At 51.1% G+C, this 27,686-nt stretch overlaps 1 protein-coding gene across 2 annotated transcripts in view; it reads right to left on the bottom strand.

Annotated features, from left to right (window-relative positions):
* The window catches only part of LOC106566523 (ERC protein 2), a 448,684-nt gene that overhangs the window by 390,806 nt on the left and 30,192 nt on the right, over positions 1 to 27,686 (bottom strand). For both annotated transcript variants that reach the window (XM_045692987.1, XM_045692988.1), the window contains exons 2-3: positions 7,819 to 8,761; positions 632 to 1,468 (exon numbers count right to left, since the gene is read on the bottom strand). In XM_045692987.1, coding sequence (XP_045548943.1) covers positions 632 to 1,468; positions 7,819 to 8,502 — 1,521 coding nt within the window. In that variant the 5' untranslated portion in view covers positions 8,503 to 8,761. The remainder of the gene's footprint in view (positions 1 to 631; positions 1,469 to 7,818; positions 8,762 to 27,686) is intronic.

Genomic DNA, 27,686 nt, shown 5'->3' with positions numbered 1-27,686 from the left:
AGTAACTCAGGAAAAAAAACACGACCCAATGAGAAAAATCTTTTGAATGGTCATCCAACTGGGAATTCCAACTCGGGAATATGGGCCTCTTTCTAGAGCTCATACTTTCCGACCTGAAGATCACTGACGTCATGATTTGGCCTTGTCTTGAAAGCATCATGAAACTCATGGTACCCTTCGTCAGCTCATATCTGTGTGAAGCTGGATTCAGTGCTCTCGTCTGCATTAAAACCAAATATCCATCCAGGTTGGATGTGACAGCAGAGATGAGGTGCGCACTGTCGACCACGCCCCCCGACTTTGAGAAGCTCTGATGCGACATGCCTCAAGCACACGCATGTCATTAGTGGTGGTGAGATGAGATGCATTATGTCAGACTCATTTGCAGTTGACTGTCATAGCACCACATTATAAGTATGTGATGGTGAGTTGAGAAGACAATCAGAAATACTGTTAAAATGTTTTTGAATTGACTGCCATAGCACCAAATTAAAAAGTGAACATTGGCTGTTAATTACATAATTGTTTTTTCACATGGTGGCGAGACTTTTTATGTATCAAAATGGGGTGGTGGGCCAAAATAAGTTTGGGAACCACTGAGCTATAGTGACAAACACAAAGAAACACACACCTCTCTCAGATGCAGGTTCTCTTTCTCCCTCTGGTCCAGCTGCTCCTCCAGATGACACACCTGGTACTCCGCCTCCTCGCGTGCTGTTGCCATGGTGATTATCTCTGACCTCTCGCCTCTCTGACCCCTCCCTCCCTGGATCATCTCCAGCAGCCTCTGGATGGACTGGTCCCTGGCCCCCAGCGTCTGTTTCTGGGAGTCAATCCTCAGCTCCATCTCTTCCAGGGTCTTCCTCAGCAGGTACAGCTCCTTGCCCTGCCGTTCATGATCTGACTGCAGCCGGCTGAAGTTCTCCTCCGTCAGATCCAGGGGAGGGGGAGAGGAGAAGCCATCGCACCCAGGGACCATGCATGGGCTGCTGGGAGGGCTGAGGCAACGGCCAGGGCTGTGGATGAGGTGGCTGGGGCTCTTTCTAGACAAGGGGATGAGAGTGTTAGCAGGGCTGTGTCTGGGGCCAGGCCCAGAGTTGTACCCAGGGCTGTGGATGTCAGCTTGGTGGTGTCTGACGTTGGAGCTGTACCCAGGGCTATGGGGATGGACAGGGCTGTTTCTGGGCCCATGGTTGTAGGTGTTACTGGGGCTGTGTCTGGGGCTGACTCCTAGACCAGGGCCGGGGCTATGTCTTTGCCCAGGGCTGTGGAGGTGACTGGGGCCCAGACCAGGACTGTGTCCAGGGCTGATGCCAGCCCGGTGGTCCTCAATATGGAGTTCTCGGTTCGAGCCGGTGTGAGTGGAGATGTTTGTGTGAGATCCCGAGTTCTCTTGCTGCAGACGACTGTTCATCTCTCTATGACTTCTCAGCTCTTCCTGTAGCCCATGCACTGACAACTTGAGGTGCTGAGAGAGAGAGAGAGAGAGAGAGAGAGGGGGGGGAGGGAGGGAGGGAGAGGGGAGAGAGAGAGAGAGAGAGAGAGAGAGAGAGAGAGAGAGAGAGAGGGAAAGAGAGAGACAGAGAGGTAGCCATTAAAAAGAAGAGATACACAGGGAAGATACAGAAACACAAGGAGGACAATGACACACACACACACACACACACACAGCTGAACACAAAAGGATAGGAGCAAACTCAGGAAAACACATTTTTCTTCTAGGTTCCCAAACCTGCAGCATAATATGGTGAAGTAAAAAATAAACTATGTTTTAAAAAGTAACAAGCAAAATAAAACAGAACGCACTCATTCCCTGTTGGCTAAATTAAGCACTTTTAGCTAAAGTATACAATCATTACATTTATAATCAAAGGTAAGGATCTGCATATCTTCAATACTCTACTATAGCATTTTAGAGTTGATTGAATCTCTGTCATTATTCACACATAAATGCAATGTCAACACACTCCAGTAGATGGCAACACTTCCAGTCATAAAGACAGAACACAGGGCCAGACCGGGTGACACCACTCTAATAGGAAGTATGATGGCTCTGGGCACAAGGCTCAGTTCAACTTAACAACCCTTACTTTACTGAGTTCAAACTGTCACATCATAGCTTTACTGGGAAAAAAAACTGAAGTACAGGCTCGCTAGAAGCCATGGCAATAACAGCTACTTGTTACAGACCCGCACACACAGTCTTCACACAAATACAAAAACATTAACTTTAACACATACAAAAAAGCTATCAAATACAAAAACATTAACTTTAACACATACAAAAAAGCTATCAAATACAAAGCCTACAAGAATGATGAACAAAATAAATACTTTCAACTATGCAGGAAGCTCAAACTGTCTGAACGACGTCAGTTGGAACACTTCTCCCATCATAGAACTAAGAACACACAGACAGACATGAAGCTCAAACTGTCTGAACGACGTCAGTTGGAACACTTCTCCCATCATAGAACGAGGAACACACAGACACACTGCGACGGGGTGTACGAGGAGATGTTAGAACGTACAGTTGACAGGGAATACTGGAGCAGAACCAACACACACACACAGAGTGTACACACACACACACACAGACTACACGCACACACACAGACTACACGCACACACACACACACACACACACACACACACAGAGTACACACACACACACACACAGAGTACACACACACACACACACAGAGTACACACACACAGAGTACACACACACACACACACACACACACACACACAGACTACACGCACACACACAGACTACACGCACACACACAGACTACACGCACACACACACACACACACAAACACAGAGTACACACACACCAACACATTCACACAAACAGATGGTGAAAAACAAGTCTTCAAATCAAATCAAATGTTATGTCACATGTGCCGACAAGAGGTGTAGACAGTGAAATGCTAACTTACAAGCCCTTAACCAACAATGCAGTTAAGAAAAATACCTAATACCTTAAAGAGCAGCAGTAAAATAACAATAGTGACGCTATATACAGGTAGTACTGGTGTCTTACGGTCGGAGGCCGAGCAGTTGCCATACCAGGCAGTGATGCAACCAGTCAGGATGCTCTTGATGGTGCAGCTGTAGAACCTTTTGAAGGTCTCCTGAGGGGGAATAGGTTTTGTCGTGCCCTCATCACGACTGTCTTGGTGTGCTAAGACCATGTTAGTTTGTTGGTGATGTGGACACCAAGAAACTTGAAACTCTCAACCTGCTCCACTACAGACCCGTCGATGAGAATAGGGGTGTGCTCGGTCCTCCTTTTCCTATAGTCCACAATCATCTCCTTTGTCTTGATCACGTTGAGGGAGAGGTTGTTATTCTGGCACCACACGGCCAGGTCTCTGACTTCCTCCATAGAGGCTCTCTCGTCGTTGTCGGTTATCAGGCCTACCACAACTTAATGATGGTGTTGGAGTCATGACTGGCCATGCAGCCATGAGTGAACACGGAGTACAGGAGGGGACTGAGCACACACCCCTGACGGGCTCCCGTGTTGAGGATCAGCGTGGCGGATGTGTTGTTACCTACCCTTACCACCTGGGGGCGGCCCGTCAGGAAGTCCAGGATCCAGTTGCAGAGGGAAGTGTTTAGTCCTTAGCTAAGTGATGAACTTTGTGGGCACCATGGTGTTGAACGCTGAAATGTAGTCAATGAACAGCATTCTCACATAGGTGTTCCTTTTGTCCAGGCGTGAAAGGGCAGTGTGGAGTGCAATAGAGATTGCATCATCTGTGGATCTGTTGAGGCGATATGCAAATTGGAGTGGGTCTAGGGTTTCTGGGATAATGGTGTTGATGTGAGCCATGACCAGCCTATCAAAGCACTTCATGGCTACAGATGTGAGTGCTACGGGTCAGTAGTCATTTAGGCAGGTTACCTTGGTGTTCTTGGGCTCAGGCATTATGGTGGTCTGCTTGAAACATGTTGGTATTACAGACTCAGACAGGGAGAGGTTGAAAAATGTCAGTGAAGACACTTGCCAGTTGGTCAGCGCATGCTCGGAGTACAATTCTTGGTAATCCGTCTGGCTCTGCAGCCTTTTGAATGTTAACCTGTTTAAAGGCCTTACATCGGCTACGGAGAGCGTGATCACACAGTCATCCGGAACAGCTGATGCTCTCCTGCATGTTTCAGTGTTACTTGCCTTGAAGCGAGCATAGAAGGCTTCTGGTTGGGGTATGTACATACAGTCACTGTGGGTGACTGTACTGACGATGTCATCGATGCACTTATTGATGAAGCCAGTGACAGATGTGGTGTACTCCTCAATGCCATCGGAAGAATCCCGAAACATATTCCAGTCTGTGCTAGCAAAACAGTCCTGTAGCTTAGCATCTGCTTCATGTGACCACTTTACTGACCGAGTCACTGGTACTTCCTGCTTTAGTTTTTGCTTGTAAGCAGGAATCAGGAGGATATAATTATGGTCAGATTTGCCAAATGGAGGGCGAGGGAGAGTTTTGTACGCGTCTCTGTGTGTGGAGTAAAGGTGGTCTAGAGTTTGTTTTCCTCTGGTTGCACATTTAACATGCTGGTAGAAATGAGGTAAAATGGATTTAAGTTTCCCTGCATTAAAGTCCCCGGCCACTAGGAGCTGCCTCTGGATGAGCGTTTTCCTGTTTGCTGATTGGCCGTATACAGCTCATTGAGTGCGGTCTTAGTGCCAGCATCGGTTTGTGATGGTAAATAGACAGCTACGAAGAACATAGATGAAAACTCTCTTGGTAGATAGTGTGGTCTAAAGCTTTTCATGAGATACTCTACCTCAGGCGAGCAAAACGTTGAGATATCGTTCACCAGCTGTTGTTTACAAATATACATAGACCGCCACCCTTTGTCTTACCAGAGGCTGCTGTTCTATCCTGCTGATAAAGTGTATAACCCACCAGCTGTATGTTATTCATGTCGTCGTTCAGCCACGACTCGGTGAAACATAAGATATTACAGTTTTGGTAGGATATACGTGCTTGTAGTTTGTCCAATTTATTATCCAACGATTGTACGTTGGCCAATAGTACCGATGGTAAAGGCAGATTAGCCACTCGCCGCCATATCCTCACACCCCGACCTCCTTCCGCAATACCTGCGTCTCTCTAGTGATTGACGGGGATGAGGGCCTTACATTTACATTTTTACATTTTAGCAGACGCTCTTATCCAGAGCGACTTACAGTAGTGAATGCATACATTTCATACATTTCATGCATTTTTGTTTGTACTGGCCCCACCTTGGGAATCGAACCCACAACACTGGCATTGCACACACCATGCTGGCATTGCAAACACCATGCTCTACCAACTGAGCCACAGGGAAGGCCTGTAATCAGGACAACCGTTCTCGGGTGTCTGGAGTAAATCCCTCTCGTCCGACTCGTTAAAGAAAAATTCTTTGTCCAGTTCAAGGTGTGTAATCGCTGTTCTGATTTCCAGAAGCTCTTTTCGGTCATAAGAGACATAGCAACAACATTATGTACAAAATAGGTTACAAACAATGTGAAAAAAACAACAAAATAGCACGGTTAAGAGCCCATAAACCGGTTGGTTAAGAGCCCAAAAAACAGCAGCCATCCCCTCCAGCCCCATTTGAGTGAAGGAGGACCTTTTTAATGCTAATATTTCCCTGTCTCACAACCGGTCTCCCTCTGACTATCTCCAGAGACGAGGGAAGGAGAATACAGAGAGGGGGGAGATAAGTAACAAGAATGGAGAGAACGAGAGGAGACAAAAGGCAAAAGAGAGGAGGGAGGAAAAGGATGAGAGAGGGAGAGGGCAGAGAAACTTTGGCAGACAGATAATAGTGGCTTCTGTCGTGACGATAAGATATTACTAGAAAGTAAAAGTTAAGTCAGAACGTCGAGGGAAGAGAAGTACAAGTTTAGAGAGGAATCAATAAAGGGTGCAACCGCTGTCTGGCCTCCTCAATTAGAGTGTATTGATCCTACCATGTGTGTTTGTTAAAGAGGATTGTACTGACTGCAGAACAACAAAACCTCAATATCACCAATATTCCTGTCTACTGATATCTATCAGGTCTGCTAAAGAACAGCTATATAATCTGTCATCATAGTAAACAGGTAGCCTGGCGGGTTAGAGCGTTGGGCCAGTAACTGAAAGGTTGCTGGATCGAATCCCCGAGTTGACAAGGTGAAAATCTGTCGCTCTGCCCCTGAGCAAAGCAGTTAACCCACTGTTCCCCGGGCGCCAAGACGTGGATGTGGATTAAGGCAACCCCCCTGCACCTCTCTAATTCAAAGGGGTTGGGTTGAATGCGGAAGACACATTTCAGTTGAATGCATTCAGTTGCACAACTGACTAGGTATCCCCCTTTCCCTACACACAGCACACACTGCTGTGTTCTGAATACAAACAATGATGATGTTTGGATCATGCCTAGTGGTATCCATCCACCCTAAAGACTTTACAAAGAAACACAATAATAAAAAGAAAGGTTAAAAAACATATATATTAAATCACTGTCTCACCCTCAATCCCCCTGACCCCCCCACCCCTCTCAGGTTATGTAAGGACATGTCTTCAGGATAATGTGCAGGCTACGGTGTACAGTATGTGCTATCTATGGCATCAGAGTAGTTATTATCAATGTACAGTAAGTGAATACATTGAAAAGCGTGTGGGTATGGGGTAGTTAAAGCAGCAAGGCTGAATTGCTCCATCCAACCCCAAAGGAAGCTGTCTGTAGAATGGTTCTGTATTCACAGTCACTATTAATGAAAATACATAAGGTTCACCCCTGTGGGCTCAATGTTTCTCTGTTCTTTATCTGAGTGAGATGAGGAAAAACAGGTGTGTGTGTGTGTGTGTGTGTGCACGCCAGTGTAAAAGCACAGTGGTGCAGTTAGTGGACAGTTAGTGTAAGAGCGTGAGACCGAGCTAAAAAAGGTATGGAGAGGAGGCCTCACAGCTGTGTGAGGGAGAAGAAGCTAAGCCTAATAAAACACACCTCTGTGATAAGGACAGAGTGAAAAGGGAGAAGGAAAGAGTGGGTGAAAGTGAGAGAAGACAGACAGACCAGAGAGCAGTCTATAGAACCTCTCCTCCCATTCATTCTAACTTCACAGAAGAACTGACTTTTATAGCTGCTAGAATGCCAGCCGTTGGACATGTTCCCATGGTAACAGAGTGAGAGTGTTTAGCACACGGTCTTTATATACACCACTGTTCAAAAGTTTGGGGTCACTTAGAAATGTCCTTGTTTTTGAAAGAAAATCAACAACAACAAAAATCCATTAAAATAACATCAAATTGATCAGAAATACAGTGTAGACACTGTTAATGTTGTAAATGACTATTGTAGCTGGAAACTGATGATTTTTAATGGAATATCGCCGTAGGCGTACAGAGGCCCATTATAAGCAACCATCACTCCTGTGTTCCGATGGCACGTTGTGTTAGCTAATCCAAGTTTATCATTTTAAAAGGCTAATTGATCATTAGAAAACCCTTTTGCAATTATGTTAGCACAGCTGAAAACTGTTGTCCTGATTAACGCTGTGTCTACACTATTTCAGATCAATTTGATGTTATTTTATGGACAAAAAAATGTGCTTTTCTTTCAAAAACAAGGACATTTCTAAGTGACCCCAAACTTTTGAACGGTGGTGTATATCTGTTTAAAAACCACCCAGAAACCCATTGGGATACATTATTCATTTCTACACAGAAACCTCCAGGCAGACAGTGTGGATGCTTTGTCCCCATGTTAAGACCATCATGGGCCTTCATCAAGCCTCCTTCCTTCCCTCCCCCAGTTATTCTCACCTGGTCCTCCTCTGGAGAGGCCCACTTCTGTTCCTTCAGGATGGATGTAAGGGCTCCCTCCTCTTTCCTCATCCCTCTGTCTCGACTTTTCACCTCCGGGCTCCAGAAGTTCTTTCTACTGTTGACAGAAGAGCTCATTCTCTCTTCTCTCCCATCCCTCCCTCCGTCCATCTCTCTTCTCAGCAGTTCATTCTCTCTCTGCAGCTCCCTGAGCTGAGCCTGGATGTCCTCTCCCCCTCCTTCTCCACCCCGTCCAGCCTGCCTCAGCAGCCCTGAGGGCCCCCCTGCCTGAAGGTGTTGGGTGTGGCTCTGGTCCCCATAGCCCTGGCTGTCTGATGTGGTAGTGATGTTGGGGCTGCTGCCCATGGCTGTGGTCCGGCCCGTGTAGGAGGTCCTGCTGGTGGCTCGGCCCAGAGTCATGGTTCCTTTAGGGTAGCCACCAGAGGAGGCCAAGGCATCGCGGTCACTTAAGTACATGGGGCCGGAGGTGGCGTAGGCTGCGTTCAGGGACTGGATGTTCTCCATAGACAAGGTTTTACCCCCTGACCCTGTCCCGGCCGACTTTGACCCTGACCCACTAGCCACGCCCAGTTTACGGTACCCCTGTTTTGGGTTCTTCTGTAACTTAGTTGATCGTGCGGAGCTGCCCTCTCCATGCCCAGTGCTCCTGGCACTGTCATGCATCCTGCTCTGATGACGGCTGGATTCTAATGTGGAAACATGGCAGCTACATGGTCAGAAATAAAAAGAAGTGTCTAACGAGGTGCCGTCTTTCTTGTCCTCGGGGATCCTTATGTTTTTGGACTAGGATTTGTCTTACTCACTGCCATTCATCTCTGTCACTGGTGGTTGGAGACAGTTCCAACACAGCAGGCTGCTGATCTCTCACACAGGCTGGTCACTATTCTGGAGCTCACTGCAACACTGGAGGGTACCATGGATACTGTGAAAGAGAGCAGGAGGGAAGGAGAGGGAGGGAGGGAAATAAAAATAGATGGAAAGAGGAAGAGAAAAGACATGGCGCCAATCAACAAAATCACACCAGCACAGACAATATCACCCCTGAGAGAACAGTGTTATTTCGATTGAGAAGTGAGATCTTAGGTCTAAGCAGGCAGGAATCCTGTGATATTGGGTTCAGAGTGGGAGTGGGCCTCTACTCTATACTGAAAAGCTTTCTCTGTGTCTAGGCAACCCCTAATTACACCCACACACGCACTGTATAACCACATAGAGAGATAGAGAATGAGGGGAGACAGAGAGTGAGGGAGACACTGTATAACCACATAGAGAGATAGAGAAGGAGGGGAGACAGAGAGTGAGGGAGACAGAAATAGATGGAGGAGTGGAGAAACGGGGAGAGAGACGGAGAAAGGGATGATGAAGATGAAATTAAAGAGGGTGAGAGAGGGAGATGGGTACTGAGAAGAGAAAGAGAGTGGATAAGAGAGACTGGAAGACAGGGTAAGCGAGGAGAGAGAGAGAGACGGAGACAGGGTAAGAGAGGAGAGAGAGAGAGAGAGAGTGAGAGAGAAGGAGACAGGGTAAGAGAGGAGAGAGAGAGAGAGAGAGAGAGCGAGACGGAGACAGGGTAAGCGAGGAGAGAGAGAGAGAGAGAGAGAGAGGGGGGGTAAGTGAGGAGAGAGAGAGAAAAAGAGACAAGGTAAGCGAGGAGAAAGAGAGAGAAAGAGAGAGAGAAAGGGTAAGCGAGGAAAGAGAGAGCGAGACAGGGTAAGCGAGGAGAGAGAGTGAAAGAGAGAGAAAGGGTAAGCGAGGAAAGAGAGAGCGAGACAGGGTAAGCGAGGAGAGAGAGTGAAAGAGAGAGAAAGGGTAAGCGAGGAGAAAGAGAGAGCGAGACAGGGTAAGCGAGGAGAGAGAGAGAGCGAGACAGGGTAAGCGAGGAGAGAGAGAGAGCGAGACAGGGTAAGCGAGGAGAGAGAAAGAGAGCGAGACCGGGTAAGCGAGGAGAGAGAAAGAGAGCGAGACCGGGTAAGCGAGGAGAGAGAGAGCGAGACAGGGTAAGCGAGGAGAGAGAGAGCGAGACAGGGTAAGCGAGGAGAGAGAGAGAGACGGAGACAGGGTAAGCGAAGAGAGAGCGAGACGGAGACAGGGCAAGCGAGGAGAGAGTGAGAGACAGGGCAAGCGAGGAGAGAGAGAGACGGAGACAGGGCAAGCGAGGAGAGAGCGAGACGGAGACAGGGTAAGCGAGAGAGAAAGAGAGCGAGACGGAGACAGGGTAAGCGAGGAGAGAGAGCGAGACGGAGACAGGGTAAGCGAGGAGAGAGAGAGACGGAGACAGGGTAAGCGAGGAGAGAGAGAGATGGAGACAGGGTAAGCGAGGAGAGAGAGCGAGACGGAGACAGGGTAAGCGAGGAGAGAGAGCGAGACGGAGACAGGGTAAGCGAGGAGAGAGAGCGAGACGGAGACAGGGTAAGCGAGGAGAGAGCGAGACGGAGACAGGGTAAGCGAGGAGAGAGCGAGACGGAGACAGGGTAAGCGAGGAGAGAAAGAGAGCGAGACGGAGACAGGGTAAGCGAGGAGAGAAAGAGAGCGAGACGGAGACAGGGTAAGCGAGGAGAGAGAGTGAGACGGAGACAGGGTAAGCGAGGAGAGAAAGAGAGCGAGACGGAGACAGGGTAAGCGAGGAGAGAGAAAGAGAGCGAGACGGAGACAGGGTAAGCGAGGAGAGCGAGAGACGGAGACAGGGCAAGCGAGGAGAGAGCGAGACAGAGACAGGGTAAGCGAGGAGAGAGAAAGAGAGCGAGACAGGGTAAGCGAGGAGAGAGAAAGAGAGCGAGACAGGGTAAGCGAGGAGAGAGAAAGAGAGCGAGACAGGGTAAGCGAGGAGAGAGAAAGAGAGCGAGACAGGGTAAGCGAGGAGAGAGAGAGCGAGACAGGGTAAGCGAGGAGAGAGAGAGAGAGAGAGACAGGGTAAGCGAGAGAGAGAGAGAGAGAGACAGGGTAAGCGAGGAGAGAGAGAGAGAGACAGGGTAAGCGAGGAGAGAGAGAGAGAGACAGGGTAAGCGAGGAGAAAGAGCGAGACGGAGACAGGGTAAGCGAGGAGAGAGTGAGAGACAGGGTAAGAGAGGAGAGAGAGAGACGGAGACAGGGCAAGCGAGGAGAGAGAGAGACGGAGACAGGGCAAGCGAGGAGAGAGCGAGACGGAGACAGGGTAAGCGAGGAGAGAAAGAGAGCGAGACGGAGACAGGGTAAGCGAGGAGAGCGAGAGACGGAGACAGGGTAAGCGAGGAGAGCGAGAGACGGAGACAGGGCAAGCGAGGAGAGAGCGAGACAGAGACAGGGTAAGCGAGGAGAGAGAAAGAGTGCGAGACAGGGTAAGCGAGGAGAGAGAAAGAGAGCGAGACAGGGTAAGCGAGGAGAGAGAAAGAGAGCGAGACAGGGTAAGCGAGAGAGAGAGAGAGCGAGACAGGGTAAGCGAGGAGAGAGAGAGATGGAGACAGGGTAAGCGAGGAGAGAGAGAGAGAGAGAGACAGGGTAAGCGAGGAGAGAGAGAGAGAGACAGGGTAAGCGAGGAGAGAGAGAGAGAGACAGGGTAAGCGAGGAGAGAGAGAGAGAGACAGGGTAAGCGAGGAGAAAGAGCGAGACGGAGACAGGGTAAGCGAGGAGAGAGAAAGAGAGAGACAGGGTAAGCGAGGAGAGAGAGAGACGGAGACAGGGCAAGCGAGGAGAGAGAGAGACGGAGACAGGGCAAGCGAGGAGAGAGAGAGACGGAGACAGGGCAAGCGAGGAGAGAGCGAGACGGAGACAGGGTAAGCGAGGAGAGCGAGAGCGAGACGGAGACAGGGTAAGCGAGGAGAGCGAGAGCGAGACGGAGACAGGGTAAGCGAGGAGAGAAAGAGAAAGAGAGCGAGACGGAGACAGGGTAAGCGAGGAGAGAAAGAGAGCGAGACGGAGACAGGGTAAGCGAGGAGAGAAAGAGAGCGAGACGGAGACAGGGTAAGCGAGGAGAGAAAGAGAGCGAGACGGAGACAGGGTAAGCGAGGAGAGAAAGAGAGCGAGACGGAGACAGGGTAAGCGAGGAGAGAAAGAGAGCGAGACGGAGACAGGGTAAGCGAGGAGAGAGAGAGAGAGAGAAAAAAGGAGACAGGGTAAGCGAGGAGAGAGAAAGAGAGAGCGAGACGGAAACAGGGAAAGCGAGGAGGGAGAGCGAGACAGAGAGATTAAGCGAGGAGGGAAAGAGAGCGAGAGACGTAGACAGGATAAGCGAAGAGAGAGCGAGACGGAGACAGGGTAAGCGAAGAGAGAGCGAGACGGAGACAGGGTAAGCGAGGAGAGAGAGAGAGACAGGGTAAGCGAGGAGGGAAAGAGAGCGAGACGGAGACAGGGTAAGCGAAGAGAGAAAGAGAGAAAGACGGAGACAGGGTAAGCGAGGAGAGACAGAGACAGGGTAAGCGAGGAGAGAGAGAGAGCGAGACAGAGACAGGGTAAGCGAGGAGAGAGAGAGAGCGAGATAGGGTAAGCGAGGAGAGAAAGAGAGCGAGACAGGATAAGCGAGGAGAGAGAGAGAGAGCGAGACGGAGTCAGGGTAAGCGAGGAGAGAGAAAGAGACAGCGAGGCGGAGACAGGGTAAGCGAGGGGAGAGAGAGAGAGCGACGGAGACAGGGTAAGCAAGGGGAGAGAGAGAGACGGAGACAGGGTAAGCGAGGAGAGAGAGGGAGACGGAGACAGTGTAAACAAGGAGAGAGCGAGAGAGACGGAGACAGGCTAAGAGAGTAAAGAGAGGGAGACAGGGTAAGCGAGGAAAGAGACGTAGACAGGGTAAGCGAGGAGAGAGAGAGAGAGAGCGAAATGGAGACAGGGTAAGCGAGGAGAGAGAGAGAGAGAGAGCGAGACGGAGACAGGGTAAGCGAGGAGAGAGAGGGAGAGAGACGGAGGCAGGGTAAACGAGGAGAGAGAGAGAGACGGAGACAGGGTAAGTGAGGAGAGAAAGAGATGGAGACAGGGTAAGTGAGGAGAGAGAGAGATGGAGACAGGGTAAGTGAGGAGAGAGAGAGATGGAGACTGGGTAAGTGAGGAGAGCGAGATGGAGACAGGGTAAGTGAGGAGAGAGAGAGATGGAGACAGGGTAAGTGAGGAGAGAGAGATGTAGACAGGGTAGGCGAGGAGAGAGTGAGAGATGGAGACAGGGTAGGCAAGGAGAGAGTGAGAGATGGATACAGGGTAGGCAAGAAGAGAGAGAGAGATGGATACAGGGTAGGCAAGAAGAGAGTGAGAGATGGAGACAGTAAGCGAGGAGAGAGAGAGAGAGATGGATACAGGGTAAGTGAGGAGAGAGAGATGGAGACAGGGTAAGTGAGGAGAGAGAGAGATGGAGACTGGGTTAGTGAGGAGAGAGAGAGATGGAGACAGGGTAAGTGAGGAGAGAGAGAGATGGAGACAGGGTAAGTGAGGAGAGAGAGAGATGGAGACAGGGTAAGTGAGGAGAGAGAGAGATGGAGACAGGGTAAGTGAGGAGAGAGAGAGATGGAGACAGGGTAAGTGAGGAGAGAGAGAGATGGAGACAGGGAGGAGGAGGAGAGAGAGATGGAGACAGGGTAAGTGAGGAGAGAGAGATGGAGACAGGGTAAGTGAGGAGAGAGAGAGATGGAGACAGGGTAAGTGAGGAGAGCGAGATGGAGACAGGGTAAGTGAGGAGAGAGAGAGATGGAGACAGGGTAAGTGAGGAGAGAGAGATGTAGACAGGGTAGGCGAGGAGAGAGTGAGAGATGGAGACAGGGTAGGCAAGGAGAGAGTGAGAGATGAAGACAGTAAGCGAGGAGAGAGAGAGAGAGAGAGAGCGAAACAGAGACAGGGTAAGCGAGGAGAGAGAGAGCGAGACGGAGACAGGGTAAGCGAGGAGAGAGAGAGAGCGAGACGGAGACAGGGTAAGCGAGGAGAGAGAGAGAGCGAGACGGAGACAGGGTAAGCGAGGAGAGAGAGAGAGAGCGAGACGGTGACAGGGTAAGTGAGGAGAGAGAGGGAGAGAGAGAGACAGGGTGAGAGAGGAGAGAGAGCGAGACGGAGACAGGGTAAGCGAGGAGAGATAGCGAGAAGGAGACAGGGTAAGCGAGAAGAGAGAGATAGACAGAGAGGGTAAGCGAGGAGAGAGAGAGAGACGGAGACAGGGTAAGCGAGGAGAGAGAGGGAGACGGAGACAGGTTAATTGAGGAGAGAGCGAGAGAGACGGAGACAGGCTAAGAGAGTAAAGAGAGGGAGACAGGGTAAGCGAGGAAAGAGACGGAGACAGGGTAAGCGAGGAGAGAGAGAGAGAGAGCAAGACGGAGACAGGGTAAGAGAGGAGAGAGAGAGCGAGACGGAGACAGGGTAAGCGAGGAGAGAGAGGGAGAGAGATGGAGGCAGGGTAAACGAGGAGAGAGAGAGAGATGGAGACAGGGTAAGTGAGGAGAGAGAGATGTAGACAGGGTAGGCGAGGAGAGAGTGAGAGATGGAGACAGGGTAGGCAAGGAGAGAGTGAGAGATGGAGACAGTAAGCGAGGAGAGAGAGAGAGATGGATACAGGGTAGGCAAGAAGAGAGTGAGAGATGGAGACAGTAAGCGAGGAGAGAGAGAGAGAGAGATGGATACAGGGTAAGTGAGGAGAGAGAGAGATGGAGACAGGGTAAGTGAGGAGAGAGAGAGATGGAGACAGGGTAAGTGAGGAGAGAGAGAGATGGAGACAGGGTAAGTGAGGAGAGAGATGGAGACTGGGTTAGTGAGGAGAGAGAGAGATGGAGACAGGGTAAGTGATGAGAGAGAGAGATGGAGACAGGGTAAGTGAGGAGAGAGAGAGATGGAGACAGGGTAAGTGAGGAGAGAGAGAGATGGAGACAGGGTAAGTGAGGAGAGAGAGAGAGATGGAGACAGGGTAAGTGAGGAGAGAGAGATGGAGACAGGGTTAGTGAAGAGAGAGAGAGATGGAGACAGGGTAAGTGAGGAGAGAGAGAGATGGAGACAGGGTAAGTGAGGAGAGAGAGAGATGGAGACAGGGTTAGTGAGGAGAGAGAGAGATGGAGACAGGGTAAGTGAGGAGAGAGAGAGATGGAGACAGTAAGCGAGGAGAGAGAGAGATGGATACAGGGTAAGTGAGGGGAGAGAGAGAGATGGAGACAGGGTAAGTGAGGAGAGAGAGATGGAGACAGGGTAAGTGAGGAGAGAGAGAGATGGAGACAGGGTAAGTGAGGAGAGAGAGATGGAGACAGGGTTAGTGAGGAGAGAGAGAGATGGAGACAGAGAAAGTGAGGAGAGAGAGAGATGGAGACAGGGTAAGTGAGGAGAGAGAGAGATGGAGACAGGGTAAGTGAGGAGAGAGAGAGATGGAGACAGGGTAAGTGAGGAGAGAAAGATGGAGACAGGGTTAGTGAGGAGAGAGAGAGATGGAGACAGGGTTAGTGAGGAGAGAGAGAGATGGAGACAGGGTTAGTGAGGAGAGAGAGAGATGGAGACAGGGTAAGTGAGGAGCGAGAGAGATGGAGACAGGGTTAGTGAGAGAGAGAGAGATGGAGACAGGGTTAGTGAGGAGAGAGAGAGATGGAGACAGGGTTAGTGAGGAGAGAGAGAGATGGAGACAGGGTTAGTGAGGAGAGAGAGAGATGGAGACAGGGTTAGTGAGGAGAGAGAGAGATGGAGACAGGGTAAGTGAGGAGAGATAGAGATGGAGACAGGGTTAGTGAGGAGAGAGAGATTGAGACAGGGTAAGTGAGGAGAGAGAGATGGAGTCAGGGTAAGTGAGGAGAGAGAGATGGAGACAGGGTAAGTGAGGAGAGAGCGAGATGAAGACAGGGTTAGTGAGGAGAGAGAGAGATGGAGACAGGGTAAGTGAGGAGAGAGACAGATGGAGACAGGGTAAGTGAGGTGAGAGAGATGGAGACAGGGTAAGTGAGGAGAGAGAGAGATGGAGACAGGGTAAGTGAGGAGAGAGAGATGGAGACAGGGTAAGTGAGGAGAGAGAGAGATGGAGACAGGGTAAGTGAGGAGAGAGAGAGATGGAGACAGGGTAAGTGAGGAGAGAGAGAGATGGAGACAGGGTTAGTGAGGAGAGAGAGAGATGGAGACAGGGTAAGTGAGGAGAGAGAGAGATGGAGACAGTAAGCGAGGAGAGAGAGAGATGGAGACAGGGTAAGTGAGGAGAGAGAGAGATGTAGACAGGGTAAGTGAGGAGAGAGAGATGGAGACAGGGTAAGTGAGGAGAGAGAGAGATGGAGACAGGGGAAGTGAGGAGAGAGAGATGGAGACAGGGTTAGTGAGGAGAGAGAGAGATGGAGACAGAGAAAGTGAGGAGAGAGAGAGATGGAGACAGGGTAAGTGAGGAGAGAGAGAGATGGAGACAGGGGTAAGTGAGGAGAGAGAGAGATGGGGAGACAGGGTAAGTGAGGAGAGAAAGATGGGAGACAGGGTTAGCGAGGAGAGAGAGAGATGGAGACAGGGTTAGTGAGGAGAGAGAGAGAGATGGAGACAGGGTTAGTGAGGAGAGAGAGAGATGGAGACAGGGTAAGTGAGGAGCGAGAGAGATGGAGACAGGGTTAAGTGAGGAGAGAGAGATGGAGACAGGGTAAGCGAGGAGAGAAAGATGGAGACAGGGTTAGTGAGGAGAGAGAGAGATGGAGACAGGGTTAGTGAGAGAGAGAGAGAGATGGAGACAGGGTTAGTGAGGAGAGAGAGAGATGGAGACAGGGTAAGTGAGGAGAGAGAGAGATGGAGACAGGGTTAGTGGAGGAGAGAGAGATTGAGACAGGGTAAGTGAGGAGAGAGAGATGGAGTCAGGGTAAGTGAGGAGAGAGAGATGGAGACAGGGTAAGTGAGGAGAGAGCGAGATGAAGACAGGGTTAGTGAGGAGAGAGAGAGATGGAGACAGGGTAAGTGAGGAGAGAGAGAGATGGAGACAGGGTAAGTGAGGTGAGAGAGATGGAGACAGGGTAAGTGAGGAGAGAGAGATGGAGACAGGGTAAGTGAGGAGAGAGAGAGATGGAGACAGGGTAAGTGAGGAGAGAAAGAGATGGAGACAGGGTTAGTGAGGAGAGAGAGATGGAGACAGGGTAAGTGAGGAGAGAAAGAGATGGAGAAAGGGTTAGTGAGGAGAGAGAGAGATGGAGACAGGGTAAGTGAGGAGAGAAAGAGATGGAGACAGGGTTAGTGAGGAGAGAGAGAGATGGAGACAGTAAGCGAGGAGAGAGAGAGATGGAGACAGGGTAAGTGAGGAGAGAGAGAGATGGAGACAGGGTAAGTGAGGAGAGAGAGAGAGAGATGTAGACAGGGTAAGTGAGGAGAGAAAGAGATGGAGACAGGGTAAGTGAGGAGAGAGCAAGATGGAGACAGGGTAAGTGAGGAGAGAGCAAGATGGAGACAGGGTAAGTGAGGAGAGAGAGATGGAGACAGGGTAAGTGAGGAGAGAGAGATGGAGACAGGGTTAGTGAGGAGAGAGCGAGATGGAGACAGGGTAAGTGAGGAGAGAGAGAGATGGAGACAGGGTAAGTGAGGAGAGAGAGAGATGGAGACAGAGTTAGTGAGGAGAGAGTGAGATGGAGACAGGGTTAGTGAGGAGAGAGCGAGATGGAGACAGGGTAAGTGAGGAGAGAGCGAGATGGAGACAGGGTAAGTGAGGAGAGAGAGAGAGAGATGTAGACAGGGTAAGTGAGGAGAGAGATGTAGACAGGGTAAGTGAGGAGAGAAAGAGATGGAGACAGGGTAAGTGATGAGAGAGGAAGATGGAGACAGGGTTAGTGAGGAGAGAGCAAGATGGAGACAGGGTAAGTGAGGAGAGAGAGATGGAGACAGGGTTAGTGAGGAGAGAGCAAGATGGAGACAGGGTTAGTGAGGAGAGTGCGAGATGGAGACAGGGTAAGTGAGGAGAGAGAGAGATGGAGACAGTAAGCGAGGAGAGAGAGAGATGGAGACAGGGTAAGTGAGGAGAGAGAGAGATGGAGACAGGGTAAGTGAGGAGAGAGAGAGATGGAGACAGGTTAAGTGAGGAGAGAGATGGAGACAGGGTTAGTGAGGAGAGAGCAAAATGGAGACAGGGTTAGTGAGGAGAGAGCGAGATGGAGACAGGGTTAGTGAGGAGAGAGCAAAATGGAGACAGGGTTAGTGAGGAGAGAGTGAGATGGAGACAGGGTAAGCGAGGAGAGAGAGAGATGGAGACAGGGTAAGTGAGGAGAGAGAGAGATGGAGACAGGGTAGGTGAGGAGAGAGAGAGATGGAGACAGGGTAAGTGAGGAGAGAGAGAGATGGAGACAGAGAAAGTGAGGAGAGAGAGAGATGGAGACAGGGTAAGTGAGGAGAGAGAGAGATGGAGACAGGGTAAGTGAGGAGAGAGAGATGGAGACAGGGTAAGTGAGGAGAGAAAGATGGAGACAGGGTTAGTGAGGAGAGAGAGAGATGGAGACAGGGTTAGTGAGGAGAGAGAGAGATGGAGACAGGGTTAGTGAGGAGAGAGAGAGATGGAGACAGGGTAAGTGAGGAGCGAGAGAGATGGAGACAGGGTTAGTGAGGAGAGAGAGATGGAGACAGGGTTAGTGAGGAGAGAGAGAGATGGAGACAGGGTTAGTGAGGAGAGAGAGAGATGGAGACAGGGTTAGTGAGGAGAGAGAGAGATGGAGACAGGGTTAGTGAGGAGAGAGAGAGATGGAGACAGGGTAAGTGAGGAGAGATAGAGATGGAGACAGGGTTAGTGAGGAGAGAGAGATTGAGACAGGGTAAGTGAGGAGAGAGAGAGATGGAGTCAGGGTAAGTGAGGAGAGAGAGATGGAGACAGGGTAAGTGAGGAGAGAGCGAGATGAAGACAGGGTTAGTGAGGAGAGAGAGAGATGGAGACAGGGTAAGTGAGGAGAGAGACGAAGATGGAGACAGGGTAAGTGAGGTGAGAGAGATGGAGACAGGGTAAGTGAGGAGAGAGAGAGATGGAGACAGGGTAAGTGGAGGAGAGAGAGAGATGGAGACAGGGTAAGTGAGGAGAGAGAGAGATGGAGACAGGGTAAGTGAGGAGAGAGAGAGATGGAGACAGGGTAAGTGAGGAGAGAGAGAGAGATGGAGACAGGGTTAGTGAGGAGAGAGAGAGATGGAGACAGGGTAAGTGAGGAGAGAGAGAGATGGAGACAGGGTAAGCGAGGAGAGAGAGAGAGATGGATACAGGGTAAGTGAGGAGAGAGAGAGATGGAGACAGGGGAAGGAGGGAGAGAGAGATGGAGACAGGGTAAGTGAGGAGAGAAAGATGGAGACAGGGTTAGTGAGGAGAGAGAGAGATGGAGACAGGGTAAGTGAGGAGAGAGAGAGATGGAGACAGGGTTAGTGAGGAGAGAGAGAGATGGAGACAGGGTAAGTGAGGAGAGAGAGAGATGGAGACAGGGTTAGTGAGGAGAGAGAGATGGAGACAGGGTAAGTGAGGAGAGAAAGATGGAGACAGGGTTAGTGAGGAGAGAGAGAGATGGAGACAGGGTTAGAGAGGAGAGAGAGATGGAGACAGGGTTAGTGGAGGAGAGAGAGAGATGGAGACAGGGTAAGTGAGGAGAGATAGAGATGGAGACAGGGTTAGTGAGGAGAGAGAGATTGAGACAGGGTAAGTGAGGAGAGAGAGATGGAGTCAGGGTAAGTGAGGAGAGAGAGATGGAGACAGGGTAAGTGAGGAGAGAGCGAGATGAAGACAGGGTTAAGTGAGGAGAGAGAGAGATGGAGACAGGGTAAGTGAGGAGAGAGAGATGGAGACAGGGCAAGTGAGGAGAGAGATGGAGACAGGGTAAGTGAGGAGAGAGAAGAGAGAGGAGACGGAGACAGGGTAAGTGAGGAGAGAGAGAGAGCGAGACGGAAACAGGGTAAGCGAGGAGGGAGAGCGAGACAGAGATGGAGGAGGGAAGAGAGCGAGAGACGGAGACAGGGTAAGCGAGGAGAGAGCGAGACGGAGACAGGGTAAGCGAAGAGAGAGCGAGACGGAGACAGGGTAAGCGAGGAGAGAGAGAGAGACAGGGTAGCGAGGAGGAAGAGAGAGACGGAGACAGGGTAAGCAAGAGAGAGAGAGAGAGACGGAGACAGGGTGCAGAGGAGAGAGGGAGTAAGCGAGGAGGAGAGAGACGAGACGGAGACAGGGTAGCGAGGAGAGAGAGAGCGAGACGGAGTCAGGGTAAGCGAGGAGAGAAAGAAGCGAGGCGGAGACAGGGTAAGCGAGGAGAGAGAGAGAGCGAGACAGGATAAGCGAGGAGAGAGAGAGAGCGAGACGGAGTCAGGGTAAGGAGAGAGAAAGAGACAGCGAGGCGGAGACAGGGTAAGCGAGGAGAGAGAGAGCGACGGAGACAGGGTAAGCGAGGGGAGAGAGAGAGACGGAGACAGGGTAAGCGAGGAGAGAGGGAGACGGAGACAGTGTAAACAAGGAGAGAGCGAGAGAGACGGAGACAGGCTAAGAGAGTAAAGAGAGGGAGACAGGGTAAGCGAGGAAAGAGACGGAGACAGGGTAAGCGAGGAGAGAGAGAGAGCGAGACGGAGACAGGGTAAGCGAGGAGAGAAAGAGAGCGAGACGGAGACAGGGTAAGCGAGGAGAGAGAGAGAGAGACGGAGACAGGCTAAGAGAGTAAAGAGAGGGAGACGGTAAGCGAGGAGAGAGACGGAGACAGGGTAAGCGAGGAGAGAGAGAGAGCGAGATGGAGACAGGGTAAGTGAGGAGAGAGAGAGAGCGAGACGGAGACAGGGTAACAGAGAGAGAGAGAAGCGAGACGGAGACAGGGTTGAAGTGAGGAGAGAGAGAGAGCGAGACGGAGACAGGGTAAGGAGAGAGAGAGAGAGAGCGAGACGGAGACAGGGTAAGCGAGGAGAGAGAGCGAGACGGAGACAGGGTAAGTGAGGAGAGAGAGAGCGAGATGGAGACAGGGTAAGCGAGGAGAGAGAGAGCGAGACGGAGACAGGGTAAGCGAGGAGAGAGAGAGAGAGAGCGAGACGGAGACAGGGTAAGCGAGGAGAGAGAGAGAGAAGAGAGAGAGAGCGAAACAGAGACAGGGTAAGCGAGGAGAGAGAGAGAGCGAGACGGAGACAGGGTAAGCGAGGAGAGAGAGAGAGCGAGACGGAGACAGGGTAAGCGAGGAGAGAGAGAGAGCGAGACGGAGACAGGGTAAGCGAGGAGAGAGAGAGCGAGACGGAGACAGGGTAAGTGAGGAGAGAGAGGGAGAGAGAGAGAGATAGGGTGAGAGAGGAGAGAGAGCGAGACGGAGACAGGGTAAGCGAGGAGAGAGAGGGAGACGGAGACAGGCTAAGCGAGGAGAGAGAGGGAGACGGAGACAGGGTAATTGAGGAGAGAGCGAGAGAGACGGAGACAGGCTAAGAGAGTAAAGAGAGGGAGACAGGGTAAGCGAGGAAAGAGACGTAGACAGGGTAAGCGAGGAGAGAGAGAGAGAGAGCGAAATGGAGACAGGGTAGCGAGGAGAGAGAGAGAGCGAAGACGGAGACAGGGTGTTGAGGAGAGAGGAGAGAGACGGAGACAGGGTAAACGAGGAGAGAGAGAGACGGAGACAGGGTAAGTGAGGAGAGAAGAAGAGATGGAGACAGGGTAAGTGAGGAGAGAAAGAGATGGAGACAGGGTAAGTGAGGAGAGAGAGAGATGGAGACTGGGTAAGTGAGGGAGAGCGAGATGGAGACAGGGTAAGTGAGAGAGAGAGAGATGGAGACAGGGTAAGTGAGGAGAGAGAGAGATGTAGACAGGGAAGGAGGAGAGAGAGAGATGGAGACAGGGTAGGCAAGGAGAGAGAGATGGATACAGGGTAGGCAGGAGAGAGAGAGATGGAGACAGGGTAGGCGAGAAGAGAGAGAGATGGAGACAGTAAGCGAGGAGAGAGAGAGAGAGATGGAGACAGGGTAAGTGAGGAGAGAGAGAGATGGAGACAGGGTAAGTGAGGAGAGAGAGAGATGGAGACAGGGTAAGTGAGGAGAGAGAGAGATGGAGACTGGGTTAGTGAGGAGAGAGAGAGATGGAGACAGGGTAAGTGAGGAGAGAGAGAGATGGAGACAGGGTAAGTGAGGAGAGAGAGAGATGGAGACAGGGTAAGTGAGGAGAGAGAGAGATGGAGACAGGGTAAGTGAGGAGAGAGAGAGATGGAGACAGGGTAAGTGAGGAGAGAGAGAGATGGAGACAGGGTAAGTGAGGAGAGAGAGATGGAGACAGGGTAAGGAGGAGAGAGAGATGGAGACAGGGTAAGGAGGAGAGAGCGAGATGGAGACAGGGTAAGTGAGGAGAGAGAGATGGAGACAGGGTAAGTGAGGAGAGAGATGTAGACAGGGTAGGCGAGGAGGAGAGATGGAGACAGGGTAGGCAAGGAGAGAGTGAGAGATGGAGACAGGGTAAGTGAGGAGAGAGAGAGATGGAGACAGGGTAGGCAAGAAGAGAGTGAGAGATGGAGACAGTGTAGTGAGGAGAGAGAGAGATGGAGACAGGGTAAGTGAGGAGAGAGAGATGGAGACAGGGTAAGTGAGGAGAGACAGAGATGGAGACAGGGTAAGTGAGGAGAGAGAGAGATGGAGACTGGGTTAGTGAGGAGAGAGAGAGAGATGGAGACAGGGTAAGTGATGAGAGAGAGAGATGGAGACATGGGTAAGTGAGGAGAGAGAGAGATGGAGACAGGGTAAGTGAGGAGAGAGAGAGATGGAGACAGGGTAAGTGAGGAGAGAGAGAGATGGAGACAGGGTAAGTGAGAGAGAGAGAGATGGAGACAGGGTAAGTGAGGAGAGAGAGATGGAGACAGGGTAAGTGAGGAGAGAGATGGAGACAGGGTTAGGAGAGAGAGAGATGGAGACAGGGTAAGTGAGGAGAGAGAGAGATGGAGACAGGGAAAGTGAGGAGAGAGAGAGATGGAGACAGGGTTGAAGTGAGGAGAGAGAGAGAGATGGAGACAGGGTAGTGAGGAGAGAGAGAGATGGAGACAGGGTAGTGAGAGAGAGAGATGGAGACAGGGTAAGTGAGGAGAGAGAGAGATGGAGACAGGGTAAGTGAGGAGAGAGAGAGATGAGAGAAAAAAGAGACAGGGTAAGCGAGGAGAGAGAGATGGAGACAGGGTGTGGAGGAAGAGAGATGGAGACAGGGTTAGTGAGGAGAGAGAGATGGAGACAGGGTAAGTGAGGAGAGAGCGAGATGGTGACAGGGTAAGTGAGGAGAGAGAGAGAGAGACAGGTGGAGAGAGAGAGATGGAGACAGGTAAGCGAGGAGAGAGAGATGGAGACAGGTAAGTGAGGAGAGAGAGAGAGATGGAGACAGGGTAAGTGAGGAGAGAGAGAGACGGAGACAGGGTAAGTGAGGAGAGAGAGATGGAGACAGGGTAAGTGAGAGAGAGAGATGGAACAGGGTGATGAGAGAGAGAGATGGAGACGGGAGTGAGGAGAGAGAGATGGAGACAGGGTAAGTGAGGAGAGAGAGATGGAGACAGGGTAAGAGAGAGAGAGATGGAGACAGGTAAGTGAGGAGAGAGAGAGATGGAGACAGGGTAAGTGAGGAGAGAGAGATGGAGACAGGGTAAGCTGAGGAGAGAGAGAGATGGAGACAGGTGTGAGGAGAGAGAGAGAGATGGAGACAGGGTAAGTGAGAGAGAGAGCGAGATGAAGACAGGGTTAGTGAGGAGAGAGAGAGATGTGAGACAGGGTAAGTGAGGAGAGAGAGAGATGGAGACAGGGTAAGGAGGAGAGAGAGAGATGGAGACAGGGTAAGTGAGGAGAGAGAGATGGAGACAGGGTAAGTGAGGAGAGAGAGAGATGGAGACAGGGTAAGCGAGGAGAGAGAGATGGAGACAGGGTTAGTGAGGAGAGAGAGATGGAGACAGGGTAGTGAGGAAGAGAGAGATGGAGACAGGGTTAGTGAGGAGAGAGAGAGATGGAGACAGAGTAAGTGGAGGAGAGAGAGATGGAGACAGGGTAAGTGAGAGAGAGAGAGATGGAGACAGGGTAAGTGAGGAGAGAGATGGAGACAGGGTAGAGGAGGAGAGAGAGATGGAGACAGGGTAAGTGAGGAGAGAGAGATGGAGACAGGGTAAGTGAGGAGAGAGAGAGATGGAGACAGGGTTAGTGAGGAGAGAGAGATGGAGACAGGGTAAGTGAGGAGAGAGAGAGATGGAGACAGGGTAAGTGGGAGGAGAGAGATGGAGACAGGGTTAGTGAGGAGAGAGAGAGATGGAGACAGGGTTAGTGAGGAGAGAGAGAGATGGAGACAGGGTAAGTGAGGAGAGAGAGAGATGGAGACAGGGTTAGTGGAGGAGAGAGAGAGATGGAGACAGGGTTAGTGAGGAGAGAGAGAGATGGAGACAGGGTAAGCGAGGGAGAGAGAGATGGAGACAGGGTTAGTGAGGAGAGAGAGATGGAGACAGGGTAAGTGAGGAGAGAGATGGAGACAGGGTAGAGTGAGAGAGAGAGAGATGGAGACAGGGTAAGTGAGGAGGAGAGAGATGGAGACAGGGTAAGTGAGGAGAGAGAGATGGAGACAGGGTTAAGTGAGGATGAGAGAGAGATGGAGACAGGGTAAGCGAGGAGAGAGAGAGATGGAGACAGGGTAAGTGAGGAGAGAGAGATGGAGACAGGGTAAGTGGAGGAGAGAGAGATGAAGACAGGGTTGGTGAGAGAGAGAGAGAGATGGAGACAGGGTAAGTGAGGAGAGAGAGAGATGGAGACAGGGTAGAGTGAGGAGAGAGAGAGATGGAGACAGGTAAGTGAGGAGAGAGATGGAGAAGGGTAAGTGAGAGAGAGAGAGATGGAGACAGGGTAAGGAGGAGAGAAAGAGATGGAGACAGGGTTAGTGAGGAGAGAGAGAGATGGAGACAGGGTAAGTGAGGAGAGAGAGATGGAGACAGGGTTAGTGAGGAGAGAGAGAGATGGAGACAGGTAAGCGAGGAGAGAGAGATGGAGACAGGGTAAGTGAGGAGAGAGAGATGGAGACAGGGTGAGTGAGGAGAGAGAGATGGAGACAGGAGTAAGTGAGGAAGAGAGAGATGGAGACAGGGTAAGTGAGGAGAGAGATGGAGACAGGGTAAGGAGGAGAGAGAGATGGAGACAGGGTTAGTGAGGGAGAGAGAGAGATGGAGACAGGGTAAGTGAGGAGAGAGAGAGATGGAGACAGGTAAGTGGAGGAGAGAGAGATGGAGACAGGGTAAGTGAGAGAGAGAGAGATGGAGACAGGGTTAGTGAGAGAGAGAGAGATGGAGACAGGGTAAGTGAGGAGAGAGAGAGATGGAGACAGGGTAAGTGAGGAGAGAGAGAGATGGAGACAGGGTTAGTGAGGAGAGAGAGATGGAGACAGGGTTAGTGAGGAGAGAGAGAGATGGAGACAGGGTTAGTGAGGAGAGAGAGAGATGGAGACAGGGTAAGTGAGGGAGAGAGAGATGGAGACAGGGTTAGTGAGAGAGAGAGATGGAGACAGGGTAAGTGAGGAGAGAGAGAGATGGAGACAGGGTAAGTGAGGAGAGAGAGATGGAGACAGGGTAAGTGAGGGAGAGAGAGATGGAGACAGGGTTAGCGAGGAGAGAGAGATGGAGACAGGGTAGTGAGAGAGAGAGAGATGGAGACAGGGGTAAGTGAGGAGAGAGAGATGGAGACAGGGTAAGTGAGGAGAGAGAGAGATGGAGACAGGGGTAAGTGAGGAGAGAAGATGGAGACAGGGTAAGTGAGGAGAGAGAGATGGAGACAGGGTAGTGAGAGAGAGAGATGGAGACAGGGTAAGTGAGGAGAGAAGAGATGGAGACAGGGTAAGTGAGGAGAGAGAGAGATGGAGACAGGGTAAGTGAGGAGAGAGAGAGAGATGGAGACAGGGTAAGTGAGGAGAGAGAGATGGAGACAGGGGTAAGTGAGGAGAGAGAGAGATGGAGACAGGGTAAGTGAGGAGAGAGAGATGGAGACAGGGTAAGTGAGGAGAGAGAGAGATGGAGACAGGGTTAGTGAGGAGAGATGGAGACAGGGTAAGGAGGAGAGAGATGGAGACAGGGTTAGGAGAGAGAGAGATGGAGACAGGGTAAGGAGGAGGAGAGAGAGAGATGGAGACAGGGTAAGTGAGGAGAGAGAGAGAGATGGAGACAGGAGTGAGGAGAGAGAGAGAGATGGAGACAGGGTAAGTGAGGAGAGAGAGAGATGGAGACAGGGTAAGTGAGGAGAGGAGAGAGAGGAGACAGGGTAAGTGAGGAGAGAGAGATGGAGACAGGGTTAGTGAGGAGAGAGAGAGATGGAGACAGGGTAAGTGAGGAGAGAGATGGAGACAGGGTAGCGAGGAGAGAGAGATGGAGACAGGGGTAAGTGAGGAGAGAGAGAGATGGAGACAGGGTAAGTGAGGAGAGAGAGATGGAGACAGGTAAGTAGGGAGAGAGAGAGAGATGGAGACAGGGTAAGTGAGGAGAGAGAGAGATGGAGACAGGGTAAGTGAGGAGAGAGAGATGGAGACAGGGTTAGTGAGGAGAGAGAGATGGAGACAGGGTAAGCGAGGAGAGAGAGATGGAAGACAGGGGTGAGGAGGAGAGAGAGATGGAGACAGGTAGTGTGAGGGAGAGAGATGGAGACAGGGTAAGTGAGAGAGAGAGATGGAGACAGGTAGTGAGGAGAGAGAGATGGAGACAGGGTTAGTGAGGAGAGAGAGAGATGGAGACAGGGTTAGTGAGGAGAGAGAGATGGAGACAGGGTAAGTGAGGAGAGAGAGAGATGGAGAGACAGGGTAAGTGAGGGAGAGAGAGATGGAGACAGGGTAAGGAGGAGAGAGAGAGAGATGGAGACAGGCAAGCGAGGAGAGAGAGATGGAGACAGGCAAGGAGGAGAGAGAGATGGAGACAGGGTAAGTGAGGAGAGAGAGATGGAGACAGGGTAAGTGAGGAGAGAGAGAGATGGAGACAGGGTAAGGGAGGAGAGAGAGAGATGGAGACAGGGTAAGTGAGGAGAGAGCAAGATGGAGACAGGGTTAGTGAGGAGAGAGAGATGGAGACAGGGTAAGTGAGGAGAGAGAGATGGAGACAGGGTAAGTGAGGAGAGAGAGAGATGGAGACAGGTAAGTGAGGAGAGAGAGATGGAGACAGGTAAGGAGGAGAGAGATGGAGACAGGGTAAGTGAGGAGAGAGAGAGATGGAGACAGGGTTAGTGAGGAGAGAGAGAGATGGAGACAGGGTAAGTGAGGAGAGAGAGAGATGGAGACAGGGTAAGTGAGGAGAGAGAGATGGAGACAGGTAAGTGAGGAGAGAAAGATGGAGACAGGGTTAGTGAGGGAGAGAGAGATGGAGACAGGGTAAGTGAGGAGAGAGAGATGGAGACAGGGTTAGTGAGGAGAGAGAGATGGAGACAGGGTTGAGTGAGGAGAGAGATGGAGACAGGGTTAGTGAGAGAGAGAGAGATGGAGACAGGGTTAGTGAGGAGAGAGAGATGGAGACAGGGTAAGTGAGGAGAGAGAGATGGAGACAGGGTAAGTGAGGAGAGAGATGGAGACAGGGTTAGTGAGGAGAGAGAGAGATGGAGACAGGGTTAGTGAGGAGAGAGAGAGATGGAGACAGGGTAAGGGAGGAGAGAGAGAGATGGAGACAGGGTAAGTGAGGAGAGAGAGATGGAGACAGGGTAGGAGGAGAGAGAGATGGAGACAGGGTAAGTGAGGAGAGAGATGGAGACAGGAGTGAGGGAGAGAGATGGAGACAGGGTAAGTGAGGAGAGAGAGATGGAGACAGGGTAGTGAGGAGAGAGAAGATGGAGACAGGGTAAGTAGGAGGAGAGAGAGATGGAGACAGGGTAAGTGAGGAGGAGAGAGATGGAGACAGGGTTAAGCGGGCGAGAGAGAGATGGAGACAGGGTAGAGTGAGGGAGAGAGAGATGGAGACAGGGTAAGTGAGGAGAGAGATGGAGACAGGGGTAAGTGAGGAGAGAGAGAAGATGCAGACGATAGGAGGAGAGATGGAGACAGGGTT

Source organism: Salmo salar, chromosome ssa13, assembly GCF_905237065.1.
Source record: "Salmo salar chromosome ssa13, Ssal_v3.1, whole genome shotgun sequence".
Classification (NCBI taxonomy): domain Eukaryota; kingdom Metazoa; phylum Chordata; class Actinopteri; order Salmoniformes; family Salmonidae; genus Salmo; species Salmo salar.
This window is presented reverse-complemented; position numbering and strand designations above follow the sequence as displayed.